At 31.6% G+C, this 17,690-nt stretch overlaps 1 protein-coding gene across 4 annotated transcripts; it reads right to left on the reverse strand.

Annotated features, from left to right (window-relative positions):
* Positions 1-10,670: 10,670 nt before the first annotated feature.
* LOC126702798 (squamosa promoter-binding-like protein 13A) lies at positions 10,671-15,147 on the reverse strand. 4 transcript variants are annotated; one of them, XM_050401658.1, is made up of 6 exons: positions 14,861-15,147; positions 14,698-14,754; positions 13,700-14,215; positions 12,505-12,638; positions 11,260-11,885; positions 10,671-10,806 (listed from the first exon to the last, which is right to left on the reverse strand). In XM_050401658.1, exons 3-5 carry the CDS (start codon positions 14,113-14,115, stop codon positions 11,266-11,268), a joined length of 1,170 nt encoding a protein of 389 aa, XP_050257615.1. In that variant the 5' UTR covers positions 14,116-14,215; positions 14,698-14,754; positions 14,861-15,147; the 3' UTR covers positions 10,671-10,806; positions 11,260-11,265. The 4 variants fall into 4 exon arrangements, with proteins under 4 accessions (XP_050257615.1, XP_050257614.1, XP_050257612.1 ...); XM_050401657.1 differs by lacking the exon at positions 10,671-10,806 and adding an exon at positions 11,025-11,097; XM_050401655.1 differs by lacking the exon at positions 10,671-10,806 and having other exon boundaries at positions 11,025-11,885; positions 14,861-15,146.
* Between the last annotated feature and the right edge of the window lie 2,543 nt (positions 15,148-17,690).

Below are 17,690 nucleotides of genomic sequence, written 5' to 3' on the forward strand. Positions count from 1 at the left end.
AACCAGGAGAAGCCCTCCTCGGGCTCATGACCTGATGTGAAGACCTCGTCGTCGCCCGCTCCCTTGTGGACTAACGACTGTTCACTCGTCGCCTTTCTAGACATCTAACTACCTATAAGCGACAGGGGTATTCTAAGAACCTAAGTTGACAGTCTTTCTAAAAAAATTTCACAATCAACTAGGATAAAAGTAAAAGACAGGAGGTAGTGAGAGCAAAGGTGACTTACCAAGTAAAGCAGACGGTTTCTTGAAAGATGACAATCTCAGCTAAAGGACGACAACAAAAGCACGATGACGTAGGCGAAATCCTTGAAGTGATGGGTTTGCTCTGATGATCAGCAGCAATGAAATAGAAGAAAATGAGGAAGGAAGTGAAGAATATATAGGGTAAGAAACGCACAGAAGACGAAGCGACACCTTTGTCCAGAAACAAGGCCAATTGGCTTGAGCCACGTGTTCTGACATTTATGGCTGCTCAAGGAACCAAACAATAAATGCCCCATTTACCAAAAAATATATATAAATCAACTCCACAACCCAACAGCTAAAACTGACAGGATTATGAAGTAGGGGGCAGTTGATAGGTAGAAATTCCTAAAGTAAAGCTGACGAACCTGTGGAAGCTGACGACTTTGCTTACATGCCCATAAACACCTCTAAAAGATTGACGATCCATCTCACGGACTAACAGGCGCACCTGAAGGTTGTCAATGTAAATAGGAACGATCAAAAGGCATTGACGGATAGCGAAGCTAACAGGATGAAGCTGATGGATTCAACATGACTTGGTCTACACGCATAAGTATATAAGGAAATATCTTGCGCCCTACACTTAACCCTAATCAAGAAGAGTCCTATAAGGAAAGAACTCCACAAAATACGCGACTTAAAGAGGATCTCTCCTACAAGGAAACATTTTTTTAACCAAGGCACGAATGTCAGCCCTACACTACTATAAAAACCCCAAGACCCTCATAAACTAAGATACGCATAATTTACCTCAACTCTAGCACTCTAGAGTTGTGAGAAGTTTTCTAACTTGACCTTCGGAGGGTCTTTGGCCGGCACCACACCGGTGCTCTCTGTTAGGTCTTCTTTTTTTGTTGTGTAGGTACTGTCATGAGCGCGTAAGGGCTGTGTGGCTCATTGATGATTTTTCGGCATCATCAAATTTAATTAACAAGACCTACTATTATATGAAAGAAATTGGCATTACTCTTGAATTACTAAAAAACTCATGTTTGATAGCACATTAAAAAAAATAAAAATTGTGGATTCTAGTTAAATCAACTGGCAAAGTCTCCGATGGTTGAATTAGAAATCTGAGGTTCAATCCCCACCTATACCGAAAACTAACTCGTGTTTTGGTCTGATGATAAAGAGTGCAATCATCAAAACTAGACGTCATAGGTTAAAACTCTAATGAAAATGATAACTTTTTATTGGATACAAGATAGAAACTCTACTCTAGCAAAATCTAAGTGTATATGTGTATGAAACTCCCTCCTGAAGACTTGAACCCCGGCCTTTACCCTCCACACCCTACAAACACTTATACTTGTGAAATTGATAATAACTCATAAGCTTAAAGGATTTGTTACTAATTACATGTCATTTATTCGAATTTAAGAAATGCATTTAAGATGAAATTGTAACGGCCGTTTCATGCTTTACTTAAAAAAAGAAAAGAAAAGAAGAAGTAATGACGGTTTAATAGAAAATTATTCAAATAATGCTTCATCTTTCTCACATGAATGAAGGGTCACACAATAAATTTAATTAACAAGACCTACTATTATGTGAATGAAATGAGTATTACTCTCGGAGTACTAAAAAACTCATGTTTGATAGCACATTTTAAAAACTATTTTTGTGAGTTCTAGTTAGTTCAACTGGTAAAATTTTTGATAATTGAATTAGAAATCCAGGGTTTAATCCCCATTTACACCTAAAATCGACTAGTGTCTTGATCTGATAATAAAGAGCGCAATAATCACGTCATAGGTTAAATTCTATCAAAAAATTAAAATTGTTTTCAATACCATGAAATTAATAATAACTCATAAGCATAATAGATCTGTTATTAATTACATGTCATTTATTTGCATTTAATAAATGAATTTAAGATGAAACTGTAACGGCCGTTTCATGCTTTACTTAAAAAGAAGAAAAAATAATGACGGTTTAATAGAAAATTATTTCAAACAATGCTTCATCTTTCTCACATGAATGATGGGTCACACAATGAATTAATTTAAAAAGACCTACTATTATGTGAAAGAAATGAGCAATGCTCTTGGAGTAACTAAAAACTCATGTTTGATAGGACATTTTAAAAACTGTTTTCGTGGGTTTTAGTTAGCTCAACTAGTAAAGTCTCTGATAGTTGAATTAGAGATCTGGAGTTCAATTCTCGCCTACACCAAAAGCCTATAGTTGTCTTGGTCTGATGATAAAAAACGCAATCACCAAAAACAGATGTCATAGGTTGAAACTTTACCCCAAAAAAAAGAAAAATTGTTTTCAATACCATGAAATTGATAATAACTCAGAAGCTTATAGATCTGTTGTTAATTACATGTCATTTACTCAAATTTAAGAAATGCATTTAAAATGAAATTGTAACAGCCGTTTGATATTTTACTTTCTATAAAAAATTAATGATTTTTTAATAGATAATTATTCAAACAATGTTTCATCTTTTCACACAATGAATTTAATTAACAAGACCTACTATTATGTGAAAGAAATGAGCATTACTCTCAAAGTACTAAAAATTTCAAGTTTGATAGCACATTTTAAAAATTGTTTTTGTGGGTTCTAGTTAGCTTAATTGATAAAGTCTGTAGTAATTGAATTAGAGATCTATGATTCAATCTCCGCTACACCAAAAATCAATTAGTGTCTTAGTCTAATGATAAAGAGTGCATTCTTCAGAAGTGGACTCCATAGATTGAAACTCTATCAAACCAAAAAATAAAAGTTTTCAATAGCATGAAATTGATAATAACTCATAAGCCTAATAGATCAGTTGTTAATTACATGTCATTTATTCGCATTTAAGAAATGCATTTAAGATGAAACTGTAATGGCCGTTTGATGCATTACTTTAAAAAAGAAGAAGTAATGATTGTTTAATAGAAAATTATTCAAACATTGCTTCATCTTTCTCACGTGAATGAAGGATCACACAATGAATTTAATTAACAAGACCTACTATTATGTGAAACAAATGAGCATTACTCTAGGAGTATTGAAACACTCATGTTTGATAGCACATTTTTAAAAAATGTTTTCAATACCATGAAAATGATAATAACTCATAAGCTTACTAGATTTGTTGTTGATTACATGTCATTTATTTGCATTTAAGAAATACATTTAAGATTAAATTGTAATGGCTGTTTGATGCTTTACTTTTTTAAGAAAAAAAAAAGTAATGATTGTTTAATAGAAAAGTATTCAAACAATGCTTCATCATTCTCACGTGAATGAAGGGTCACACAATGAATTTGAATAACAAGACCTATTATTATATGAAAGAAATGAGCATTACTCTAGAAGTACTAAAAAACTCATGTTTGATAGCACATTTTGAAAAATGTTTTCAACACCGAGAAAATGATAACAACTCATAAGCTTACTAGATGTGTTGTTAAGAAATTATTTAAGATGAAATTGTAATGGCCGTTTGATGCTTTACATAAATAAATAAAAATAAAAATAAAAACTTATGATTGTGTAATAGAAAATTATTCAAGCAATGCTTCATCTTTCTGACATGAATGATGGTCACATAATGAATTTAAAACAAGACCTACTATTATATGAAAGAAATTAGCATTATTCTTGAAGTACTAAAAAACTCATGTTTGATAGCACATTTTAAAAACTGTTTTTGTGGGTTTTAGTTAGCTCAACTGATAGTCTCTAATGGTTGAATTAGAAATCTGTAGTTCAATCCCTACCTACACTGAAAACCAACTGGTGTCTTGGTTTGATGGTAAGATGATAAAAAGCGCAATCATTAGAAGCGGACGCCATAGGTTAAAAGTCTATAAAAAGAATTGTTTTCAATACAATGAAATTGATAATAACTCATAAGCTTAAACGATTTGTTATTAATTGCATGTCATTTATTCACATTTAAGAAATGGATTTAAGATGATACTATAACGGCCGTTTCAAGCTTTACTTTAAAAAGAAAGTAATGAGGGTTTAATAGAAAATTATTCAAACAATGCTTCATCTTTCTCATGCGAACGAAGGGTCACACAATGAATTTAATTAACAAGACCTACTATTATGTGAAAAAAAATGAGTATTTCTCTCGGAGTACTAAAAAACTCATGTTTGATAGCACATTTTAAAAACTGTTTTCATGGGTTCTAGTTAACTCAACTGGTAAAGTTTCCGATAGTTGAATTAGAGATCTAGGGTTCAATCCCCGCCTACACCAAAAACCAACTAGTGTCTTGGTTTTGTGATAAAGAGTACAATAGTGTTTAATAGAAAATTATTCAAACAATGCTTCATCTTTCTCACGTGAATGAAGGGTCACACAATGAATTTAATTAACAAGACCTATTATTATGTGAAAGAAATGAGTATTACTCTCGGAGTACTAAAAAACTCATGTTTGATAGCTCATTTTAAAAACTGTTTTCATGGATTCTAGTTAGTTTAACTAGTAAAGTCTCCAATAGTTGAATTAAAGATCTAGGGTTTAATCCCAGCCTACACCAAAAATCGACTAGTGTCTTGGTTTGATGATAAAGAGCGCAATAATTAGAAGCGAACGCCATAAGTTAAAACTCTATAAAAAAAAAAAATAATAAAAAATTTGTTTTCAATACCATGAAATTGATAATAACTCATAAGCATAATAGATCTATTATTAATTACATGTCATTTATTTTTATTTAATAAATGCATTTAAGATGAAACTGTAATGGCCATTTCATGCTTTAATTTAAAAAAAAAAAAAAAAAAAAAAAAAAGTAATGATAGTTTAAAGAAAATTATTCAAATTGTGCTTCATCTTTCAATTGTAACGGCCGTTTCATGCTTTACTTACAAAAAAAAATTATGATGGTTTTATAGAAAATTATTTCAAACAATGCTTCAGCTTTCTCATGTGAATGAAGGGCCACACAATGAATTGAATTAACAGGACCTACTATTATGTGAAAGAAATGAGCTATGCTCTAGAGTAACTAAAAACTCATGTTTGATAGCACATTTAAAAAATTGTTTTCATGGGTTTTAGTTAGCTTAACTAGTAAAATCTCTGATAATTGAACTAGAGATTTGGAGTTCAATTTTTGCCTACACCAAAAACCTATAGGTGTTTTAGTCTGATGATAAAAGGCGCAATTATAAAAAACAAATGTCATAGGTTGAAACTTTATCCAAAAAAAAAAAAAAAAAACAGTTTTCAATAACATGAAATTGATAATAACTCATAAGCTTAATAGATCTGTTGTTATTTACATGTCATTTATTCACATTTAAGATATGCATTTAAAATGAAATTGTAACGGCCCTTTGATACTTTACATTTTTAAAAAAAAATTAATGATTGTTTAATAGATAATTATTCAAACAATGTTTCATCTTTTCACACAATAAATTTAATTAACAAGACCTACTATTATGTGAAAGAAATGAGCATCACCCTCGGAGTACTAAAAAACTCATGTTTGATTGCATATTTGAAAACTATTTTTGTGGGCTCTAGTTAACTCAACTAGAAAAGTTTTTGATAGTTGAATAAGAGATCTAGGGTTTAATTCCTGTCACAATCAAAAACTGATTGGTGTCTTAGTTTGATGATAAAGAACACAATCATTAGAAGCAAACGCCATAAGTTGAAATCCTATAATAAAAAATAAAAAATAAAAATAACTATTTTCAATACCATGAAGTTAATAATAGCTCATAAGCTTAATAGTTCTACTGTTAATTACATGTCATTTATTCGCATTTAAGTTGAAACTGTAACTGCCGTTTGATGCTTTGCTTTAAAATAAAAACTAATGATGGTTTAATAGAAAATTATTCAAACAATGCTTCATCTTTCTCATGTGAATGAAGGGTCCCACAATAAATTTAATTAACAAGACCTACTATTATGTGAAAAAAATGAGCATTACTCTAGGAGTACTAAAAAACTCATGTTTGATAGCACATTTAAAAAAAATATTTTCAATACAATGAAAATGATAATAAATCATAAGTTTACTAGATTTGTTGTTGATTACATTTCATTTATTTGCAGTTAAGAAATGCATTTAAGATGAAACTGTAACGACTGTTTGATGCTTTAAAAAAAAAGTAACGATTGTTTAATAGAAAATTATTCAAGTAATGCTTTATCTTTCTCATGTGAATGAAGGGTCACTCAATGAATTTAATTAACAAGACTTACTATTATGTGAAAGAAATGAGCACTACTCTAGGAGTACTAAAAACTCATGTTGATAGCACATTTTGAAAAATGTTTTTGCACCATGAAAATGATTATAACTCATAAGCTTACTAGATCTATTGTTGATCACATGTCATTTGTTTGTAGTTAAGAAATGCATTTAAGATGAAACTGTAACGGCCGTTTGATGCTTTACTTAAAAAAAAAAAAAAGAAGAGGTTTAAGATTGTTTTATAGAAAATTAATCGAGTAATGCTTCATCTTTCTCACATGAATGACGGTCACATAATAAATTTAATTAACAAGACCTACTATTATATGAAAGAAATTAGCATTACTCTTGAAGTACTAAAAAACTCATGTTTGATAGCACACATAAATGCTTGTTTGATGAAATTGGAACGCTTGTTTGATGAAGAATTAGTCTACTAGTAATGCTTCCTCCTTCCACGTAAATGGTGGGTCTCATCACTAATTTAATAACCGGGCCTACTATTATATAAGAGGAATGAGCATTACTCCCAAAGTATCAAATAATTACTTATGTTTGATAACAGATTTTAAAATTTGTTTTCAACTTTTAAAAATAAAAACAAAAACAAAAACTCTTATTTCCCATGTGTTTGGTTTAGTGTTATAGTTTTCAATTTATGAAAATTCCTCTCAAAATACAATGTTGAGGTTCAGGTTTTTGTAAAACATCAAAATGAATCAAATGATGTTTTCAGCTTTCAACTTGGGTTTTATTATGTTTTCTAAAAGGGTGGTGACATTTTCATAAATTATGAGATATGGTTTGGTTTTCAATTCACAGGAGTATTCAATATTATTAAATGAATAATTATTTCTCAACTTGAAGAGATCTGCTGATTGATTATCTGTCAGGAAAATTATTAGGTACTCCCGAAGTATCATAAATGCGTAGTCCTTCCTCTCACATGAATGGTTGGTCCCACCATGAATTTAATTAGTGGGATCCACCATTCATGTGAGGAGGGAGTAGATGAAATTATAACGGTCATTTGTTGAAGAAAATACTCTAGAAGCAAATGCTTTCTCCTCTCACCTAAATAATGAGTTCCATCATGAATTTAATTAATGAATCCAATATTATGTGAGAGGAATAAGCATGATTCCTCAAGTACTAAATAATTAGTATTGTTTGATCATACTTTTTAAAAATTGTTTTTAAATTTTAAATACAAAAACTCATTTCCAATAGTGTTTGTTTTAGTGTTTTAGTTTTCATTTTTTGAAAATTATTCTCGAAATTTTTTGAGATCAGCTCTTTGAACACCATCAAAATGATGCTTTTAGCTTTCAGCTTGGGTTTTACGTTTTCTAAAGTGGATGACAGTTTTGTAAATTATGAAATAAGTGCTTCAAAATCCATCAAACATTTTAAACATTTTTTGTTGGGTTTTTTGTTTACTGGGAGTATCTAATACCATTAAAATGACAATAACTCCTCAATTTTCTGACTAGATATGTTGATTGATTACATGCCTTTCATTCTCATTTAAGATGAAGCTTTTTTTTTTTCTTTTTTTTTTGGTTGAAAATTTTACAATATATTGTTAACTTCGCAGCTTGAACCCTTTCTCCTGTAGACCTTCTAAGCATTTTGTGAATAGAGAAGTACTAATTAAGTTACAAGGTACTTGGCATTTAAGATAAAACTGTATGCCTATTTGATGAAAAAATATTCAACACACCAAGAACAATACAAACCAATAATATGGACCGATGGTAGGCCCATTGTTATCTGAGAAAAAGAAAAAAAAAAAAGAGCATTATTCCCTGTTTGATGGCACATTTTTAAAAAACTTGTTTTCAACTTTTAGAAACAAAAACAAAAACAAAAACTCTTATTCCCAATGTTGTTTGATTTAGTGTTTTAGTTTTCAGTTTTTAAAATTTATTCTCAAAATACAATGTTGATATCATTTTTTTTTTTTTTTTTTTGAAAAACATCAAAATGAAGTTTTCAACTTTTTGAGCTTGGGTTATGTGTTTTCTGAAGGGGCCGGTGGCATTTTTGTAAATTATGAGATATGTGTACTTCGAAAACCATTAGTCCCATTAGCATCGTTTTGGCATTTCTGGTTAGGTTTTCTATTCACAAGGAGAAATCTAATACCATTAAATAGATAATAACTCTGTAACTTGATTAGATATGTTGATTGATTACATGACATGATTCATATTTAAGAAATGCATTTAGGATGTAAGCCATATTTGATGAAATATTATTCAATACGTACACCTGGAGTAATGCTTCCCCCGTCTTCCAACATAATAATCCCACTATAAATTTTGATTAATGGAACTCACAATTATATGACAGGAAAAAGTATTGCTCTTGGAAGTACCAAAAACTTACAATGGTTTAATAGCATGCTTTAAAAACTATTGAAATCAATAATAACTCATCAATTTGATTAAATCTGCTAGATGAATACATGTTCTTATTGATTTGCCTTTTTTTTTTTTTTTTTTTTTTTCCAATTTTGATTTGCTATTTAAGATGAAACTTTTAAGCATGTTTGATGGGAAATTATATACTAATACACTAAAAACAATACCTAGTTACTTACACCTTTCACATGAATGATGGATCTCTCCATCATTGGACCTACAATTATATGAGAGGAATGAACATTAGTCCCAAAATACTTTAATAATTACTTATGTTAGATAACACGTCTTAAAATATGTTTTAAGCTTCTTCTTTTTATTAATACATCAATAGTTAGGAGTGAGAAGATTTGAACTTTGAATGTCTTCATTGAAAACATCAAGTGGTACCAGTTGCTACAAAGCTCCTAGCAAAAATTGTTTTAAGCTTTTAAAAACAAAAATATTGCTCCCTATGGTGTTTGGTTTAGTGTTTTACTTTTTAGTTTTTGAATATATATGTATATATATAATTCGATAGTTGGGGAGGAGAGATTTGAACCCTTGTTTCCGTTAGAAACACTACGAAGTGCTAACTAATTGAATTACAATAAGGTTCTTGGCAAAATAGACCATCAAAATTAAATATTTTTTACACATAAAAATGAAGTTTTCGGTTTGGGTTTTATGTTTTCTAAAGCTGGCGGTGCCTACTATACTAAGCACTGATATAGAAAAAGTCGCTACTTCCATCATTTCAAATACCAGAAATTTTGGAAAAAGTTTTCCACCGAAATAAATAAAACAAAACTACACATGGAAAACAATTGAAATTACTTCACTGCTCACTATTCGTAGTCTAAAAGGTAAATCAAATAGTGGGTATAATAACTAGTAAGCACACCTCTTTTAATGCACTATTATTGAACGTAGGCATGCTATGCATCAATGGAGGCATACGTGCATTCACTCACAAGTCAGAAGCTGCGTACCTATTACCTAACCTATCACAAGTAATCAAACCTACCCCCCTTTTTCTTCCCTCTAGTCAAAAGGTCCTCACGTTTCTGATGGAACTAACCTTCCTATAATGGCATTGGAGTTTTGGATTGGAACTAGCCTTCCATAAGGGGCAACAGAGTTTTGGCTATCCTTTGGTGTTAAAAAAGTTTAGGACCACACATTTTAACACAACTTAAACATACGGTGAACAATGATTGGACCATATGTAAGTGATGTAATCTAATTATACATTGACAGATGTGTAAATTATGTAAAAGTATAAGTAAGAGTATGCGTCCGTAGAAAAACTGGTTGGTGCTTTCTTTGACATTTTTTGAACAAGCAAATGGTCTTGGTGTTTTCTTTAACCTGTTTGGCCGGGATTAGATAATTAGTGTATTTTAGACTAAATTATATTTTTAGCAAAGTTTAAGATAATTTTTAATATGCATTGTCTAAATTTTTCATTTTATTCTACCATGTTTAATTTGTTTTCAAAATAGCCCTTTCATCCATCTTTGAATATTTAGATTGATTTGATCATTAAGTACCAAAAAATTGATGTCGCTTCTTTTTCTTATTAATAGAAAAAATCAACCAATACCATTAAACCACAAGATTCATTGTCCTTTAGGTTAATAACAGCTTTATTTATTTATTAATTTATTTTTGATATGTAAAACAACAGCTTTATTAGTCAAGCTGAAAAGGTACTTGAACAATTGGACATACAATTTAGTGTCTTAGTATTTGTACATTTTATTATTTGGATAGTTGCTAAGTATCATTAGGAAATTCACATGAAGAGTGAGAATCAGATAGCACTTCAAGAAAGCATAAAAGGACTAACATATGAATGTGATAATGGTATATGCCATTATTTAGAGCTAGGAAAATGTTGAGTCAAAAGTGCATTATAGAACAGAAATTTCACACCACAAAAGAATAGCACATCATAAAGCTCCAAGCTGTTGTACCTAAAGGGTGGTTCAGATACAGCATTAATATAGTTTTTACATCTCTCTCTCCTTTAAAAAAAATTATTAGCAGGTAAAGAAATTACAGAATTGAATAAGTCAACAAAATTTTGCACACTAAAATTCCATGTGCATTAGGGAGCTATTGAAGTATAAAACCAACAAAGTAAGAGGCATTCACCAAGTATGTTGCTGTCATAAAAGACTTACCATAGAAATTTAAAAATATGGAAACTTTAGTATTACTTAAAATCATCGCAACATCCCAATGCAGAATCCATTACAGTTACTCTGAGAAACATAAGGGTAGTGTGATTATGTTCATAAATGAAAGAAATTCAATAACCAACCATCTCAACTTTAGGAAAAAAATGAAAAAAAAAAAAAAATAGTTAAGATCATCAACAAGGAAATCCGGATTCATTATGCAACAAAAGTAAAAGAAAGTAATACCTTAATTTACTCCCAATGAAAGGGAAGATTTTGAGGGGTTTGATTTCCCTGTGATCCATCAGACCCCATGAGAAACATTCCCTGGCAATGTACATTATTACCACTGCCATTTGAAACCAGAACTGAATCCATTGGCTCTAAAGTACTGTCACCATGTAGGCTTGGGCCTAAAGGCTGCACTAGGGAGGCTGAGTTAGGATGCATTACATGGCTCAAATTGAGCCCGGATGATTGTGACTGAGGTGATGACAGAAGAGAGAGAGCACAATCCGAGTCATGGACTCGAGCTGTTAACCTGTCACAATACATTTTGCTCCTAGCCCTATCACCTTCCGAAGCAATGGTCCTCAGAAGCGGCTGGCAGACAGGAGCCTCAAGAGATAATTGATTGTTGAGCGTGGTGCTGCCATTTTGCAAGAATGAGAGTTGTTTCCCTCCGCCTATATAGCTGCTAGTGCTAGGGGATGATCCAATATATGGTTTCTGTTTATCAAGTAACTGTAATTGTTGCTGCTGGTTAGGAAGCCTAGCATCTGCTGCAGTATTGAGAACTCCAGTCCAGGCAGGGCTCATCACAGTGGTGGAGGGATATACATGTGTACCGGAGAATTGTATGAATTGGGGACCTGAAACAACAAAAACCAAGCTTTAGTCCTAAAATTTTTAAGTCAGTTATTGATCTGACAGAATTAGGAGTATCTACGGTCTTTTGGTGCTTTTTCCAAAAATACTATTTCATCCAAATGGATGCTTCTAATAAGTCAGAATCAGTTTTGGGATTAGAGCTACCTGGATTTGTAAACTGATATTAAAGCAGCTTTGAAGAAGTAACTAACTGTAAACATATTAAAAGTTATATGCTAAACATGCACGCAAGTTTCTAATTCATGTTGGACTCAATGACCTCAAGAAAAAATCTGCAGTTAAAATGATTTCCATTTGAAAAGAGCCACTGTAGAGATTGAAAAACATTTTGGTTATCACAATTTTTGTCTAGTACGAAAAGCCAAAGAATGACACACATTGAACTGACCTCTAGAAATGACTCTAGTGGCCACTAGAGTCATGAAATCTCACCATCAATCATAGCAGGCATTGAAGCACTCAGCTGAGTGGATATTCAGCATAAAGAGTTTTAGTCTTTTAGTGAAAATTACATCCTAAAAGCTTTGTGTTTGTGTGTGCGCAGTGCACATGCCAATTCACAGCTGACAATGAGTTCAATCAGCCATCATCAAAGCTAACCTTGGTAATTAGACAAAAAGTTCCCAGATCGAGACATGGGTTCTGGCTGAGGCTTTCTTCGCCTTCTGTTGTGTCCATCAAGACGTTTCCTGCAGCTTCTCTTCCCTTCATCAAATTCCTCCAGTGAATGGAACCTACAAAAAGAGTGATGGAATTATTTAGAAACTAGGATTGCAAGGGGTAATGGTGTAGAAGATAAGGGGATTCTTTGCATATGAAATTAAGAAACAATAAATTATAGAGATATCAATTAAATCTAAAATTGAAGTCCTTCATATGCACATGAGAAGAAAAATACTTAACTCAACTGAGCCTTAGTCCTAATTAAGTTAGGGTCGACTATGGATCCTCATCACCTAATTGAGGTCAATCACGTGTATTCTTTTATACCATTCCATTCTGTCAAATCTAAAATCGTGTTCTCTTTCACCTCCCAATTTAACTTAAATGAGAAGAACAATGTGAAAAAGAATCTGAGCTATGGATCTTCATCAACTAATTAAGGTTGGTGACTTGTATTCTTTTATGCAATTCTATCCCATCTAAAATCATATTCTCTTTCACCTCCCTATTTTACTTACATGAGAAGAACAATCTGAGCTAGTCATCAGCAAGGATTTTATGAAGAAAAAAAAACACTACTTTTGAGCATATAAAACTAAACAAAATTTCTATTAGAGGGATGAGATTAGTTAGATGAACCATCCAAAGTAATGAATGGTCAAAGAGGGTCAAGGAAAAAAAATACAGACTTCAATATCACACAAAGACCGGACATGGGAGACTGCTCCTAGACATTTAGACGAAAAATATAGCTTGTCAATAGTTTCAGTCTTTCATATGATATCACATGTTTTCCTTAAACTTAAGTTCTCTGTATACTAAAGCTAGTCCTTATCAAGCTATTATATCTATACACAGAAAGTATACTCCTATCAGAATCTGGCTGCTTAATTTTACACCTCTAAAACAAAGCAAGACCAGAGATACTCATGGACAGAGAACACTAAAAACAAATTTTATTGAAATTAGTCCACACACTTTTATTGACTATACAATTAGGAAATAGTGTATTACAGTTATATTAGCAAAAGGACTACAGAACACACACTTCTAAAAACAAATTTAAGTAATCAACAGCAGAGTTGATGTGACTTTCACTAGGAAAGAACTAATACCATCAATCAACTAATACCTGCTACACTGCTGGCAAAATCTTTGCTTCTGACCACAGATGGTTACTTGTGGAGTCTTTGAATGGAGCTCACACACCTTGTGGCGCCTATGGTAATCCCTGCAAATACTAAGATCTGAAGTGCATCCATCAACTAGGCATGACACTGGCTGAGTTCCATTATTGGCTGCTCTTGCTCTCTTCGATGACCCTGAAGGTGGTGATGCCATTTTTGAGACTCCAGGCTCCTTCCATTTATTCACTGACTCATTGCCTGAACTTCCCACCTGACCAAGCTTCAAATCAACTGAAAAATCCCCCCTTTGGGCTCTATGATCTCCAAAACTACTTGACCCACTAACTGTTTCTATGTTAGGAAATGCTCCTTGTTCCAATTCTGACAAATCCCAAGAAGGTGCTTTCAAGTTCCAGTCCATACAAACTGTCACTTCTAGATTTCTTCTACTTCTCCAAACACCTCTATTCACCCACACAACCCTTTTAAGCTTCTCTTTTTCACTATGAATTTGAGGCACCCTTAAAGAGAAATTATTTCATGACAGCATCAAGCAAAACAAGAGCAACAAGTCAAAAATTACTGTCTTTAGAGAATAAGCACTGTGTTAGAAATTAAAAATTTATTAAAAAAAACCATTAATTTACATACATCTTTTATTGGGTACCTTCAAATTGTAAAATTTCAAAGAAACCAACAGTAGAAAGTAAAAGGAAAGCTAGAAGTGAAACAATAGGAATCCTTAAAATGCATCACAAAATTTTTGTTTTTGTTAAAATAAAAGCCAAAAAAATAGTAATAATATCAGAAAACATAGCAGAAAGTTGCATTTTTTTTAATTAAAAAAATGACTGCTAAGAATAGAAGTAGAGAGTAGCAGAGAGACTTCCAAGGACTTTGGAAGCTAAAAATGAAAAGTACCAACCAGAAATAAAGAAGTAATATAACAAATAAAGAAACAGCAAGAGGAAAGAGGTGAGAGAGAGAGAGAGAGAGAACTTACAGTTACAGTCAATTACAGCTAAATGAAGACTGTTTGCTATTTCCAGCCACTCATTCCCTGACAAGGATTGCATTACAAACTTTAAAGTAGCAAAGTCGGTTTTTTTTTTTTGGTTAATACAAAAAGAAAAGAACTTGTAAAAGAGAATCATTCAGTACTGTACCTGTTAGCACAATGCAATTGAAGGTTTTTTGTGCATAGAAAGAGAGAATGGATAATGTATTGAAATGGGTAGAGAAATATTGAGAGAGAAAAGATAATAGTGGAAGTGTGAGGAGCTATAAGTCTATAGCTAGATTTGTTGGGTTTTTTTCTAAGCAAGCTCTGGTTTTTTTTTTAATATTTTTTTTCCTTTTCCATTTAGGGTTTTGTTTGTTTGAATGTATTGTAGGTAGGTCTTGAAGAAAGGAAGGAGGACAGGCTGTTGTTGCTTTCAACTTTTGTAAGCCAAAGAAAAAAATAAAGGAAGTACAAGGATGGGTGCTTAAGACAAAGCATGTGGCATTGTGTTTCACATTTCATGGCATGTCTTTCTTTTTGGGTTTCTTTTACTACGTGGGTTTTGGGAACCATAGTGCACGCTCCTATGGGAGAGAGTGGGAAAGCTACACTTCAAATTTTGAAACCCCATCTTGAAGCTCAAAGGGAATTGGAATTGGAATCTAATTTTAGTTGCCTTACACTTTTGATGGACTATCTTCCCACTCTAATGATTATTTTTGTGAGCAACGCTGCGGACACAAAAAAAATTTGACAATATTTTTGCCGTTTTCTGATGTGGTAAGTTTGTACTGATTCTCATATCGACTCATCGTTGACATTACTTTTTAAACTACCACTAATAGTCTGTTATATTAATAAGTATCATATTTTGTTGTCAAATTTTATGTGTCGGTAAATTTTATCTAATTTTGCAGGGGACCCATAATCTACGCTGATTATTTTGTTGTCGATCTTGTTGGTGCCTACTGATAGCTGCTTGGGACGGATTACAAGACGCCCATTAGGGATTCATTCAAGACATCCATTATCAAAAGCTATTTAAAAAGAAAATACACTTAACACGTCGGATTAAATTAGAATGATACTAAAAAAGGGTTGATTCTCACACTCCTCGTTATATATCATTCGTATATATTACTTATCTGCATTTTAAATATGGACACTAATAAAAAAAAAAATGAACATCTCATGCAAAATTGTATACGTTGTATGTGTAGAGTGTACATCAACAAATATGTGAGAAGTGAGAACAATTTTAGAAGAATAATTCATAAATAAATTTTTTAGTACTACATTCTTTGTTAAGCTGCATCTGCCTAAAAGTTGAACCTGACCTTAATTTTGCGCATATTGAGATGAAAAGCACCGGTTGATAAAGAGAAGCAACCCTTTTTTTTATATATAGATATAGAAGAGAAGCAACGCATTAAGCATAAAGCAATAGGAAAAGTAGATTTGTGAATATAAATTAACCCCACCCCCCCCCCCCCCCCCAAAAAAAAAAAAAAAAAAACATATGTGAGAATCTTGCAAATTACAAATCCTTATTTGTATCTATTTATATAATTGAAATAAACTTTTTTGATTTTCATTTTTTTTTGCCAGAACTAATTAATGATCATATATATATATATATATATATTATAATAATAATAAGATTCTCTATTGTCCATTTATGTTTTGCCAAAATTAATCTTATTATATACTGTACTAGTTTAAAAATTAATTAGAGATCACAAATTGGTGATACTGAATTGATTCTATTTTGATAACATAGGGCACGTTTTTCTTATCAAAAAAAAAAAAAAAAAAAACATAGGGCACGTTTTTGCTACAACTAACACAATTTTGTTTTTTTTTTATACCAAATTCGAAATTTAAAACAGCAATGACTTCTATACTAATCATATTTAATCAACAGTTTCCAACAGTTTTTTTTAATCAATTATCATCAAATTGACTTTGAACACATAGTAATGATTTCTATACACATCAAATTTAATTTCCACAGGTACAACATGATTCAATTTTCATAAAATTATTGTACTTTTATATGCCCAAAAAAACAAAACCATATGCAGTTTTCTTATTATACTGGTTTGATGGAGGTGTCCTGGAATACTGTGCAATCTAGTCATGAATGGCTAGTTTCTAGTACTCTCATTGTTTCACACAACGGGCATCGAATTAATGGTTAATGTCGTATTCCTTGAAACAAAATACAAAATGGGCTGCAAAAACAAGTTGTATTATTTAATGAACACTGTTCTTTAGTTGAAAAGTTCCTATTTTTGAAGACTTTTTGAGATGAGTACAATCGAGCATTCAACTGGTGACTAATATATAGCCAACAAAAAAACAAACCTATAATAGCGGCTGCTGGGAATGCTGTTTTTTTCTTTCCCTGTATTTTTTGTAATATATATTGAGCATGTTCGTATAAGCTATTCGATACCTGTGTTTTAAGTTTAAAATAAACATGATTATTAAAAAATAGAGTTTAAAGTGAATATTTGTATATGAGGAGTTGTGGTTGCAAACTAGAATTTTAGATTTTAAAAAGATACTCTTTTAAACTCTCAAAATGCTTAACTAAGCATACCCATAATTATCGTAACATAAAATAAATAAATAAATAAAAGATATCCTCCGCGCACTTTTAGTATGGGCACCAAATTCCAGTCTTTCCATACGTTTTAGCCCATGTTCATCAAATGCAAAGATGTTTTTTAACTTATCCATAACTTCTGCTCTATTTTCACAATGAAGTATGAACCAAAATCCAAATACAATCATAATGAGTTAATATCCTAAAATTAATTAGAATAAATATAGTATAAGTAATCATGTGTTTAAATCAATTAAATTGCTCTCTTTTTTTAAATCGCCTCTCCTTTCACAAAATAATTATTATTATCAATATATTCAAATAATGATAATAAAGTTGAATTTTTATAAAAGAATTAACTATGAAGCGAGTTCCATAACTC

The sequence above is a fragment of the Quercus robur genome, chromosome 10 (assembly GCF_932294415.1).
Source record: "Quercus robur chromosome 10, dhQueRobu3.1, whole genome shotgun sequence".
NCBI lineage: Eukaryota > Viridiplantae > Streptophyta > Magnoliopsida > Fagales > Fagaceae > Quercus > Quercus robur.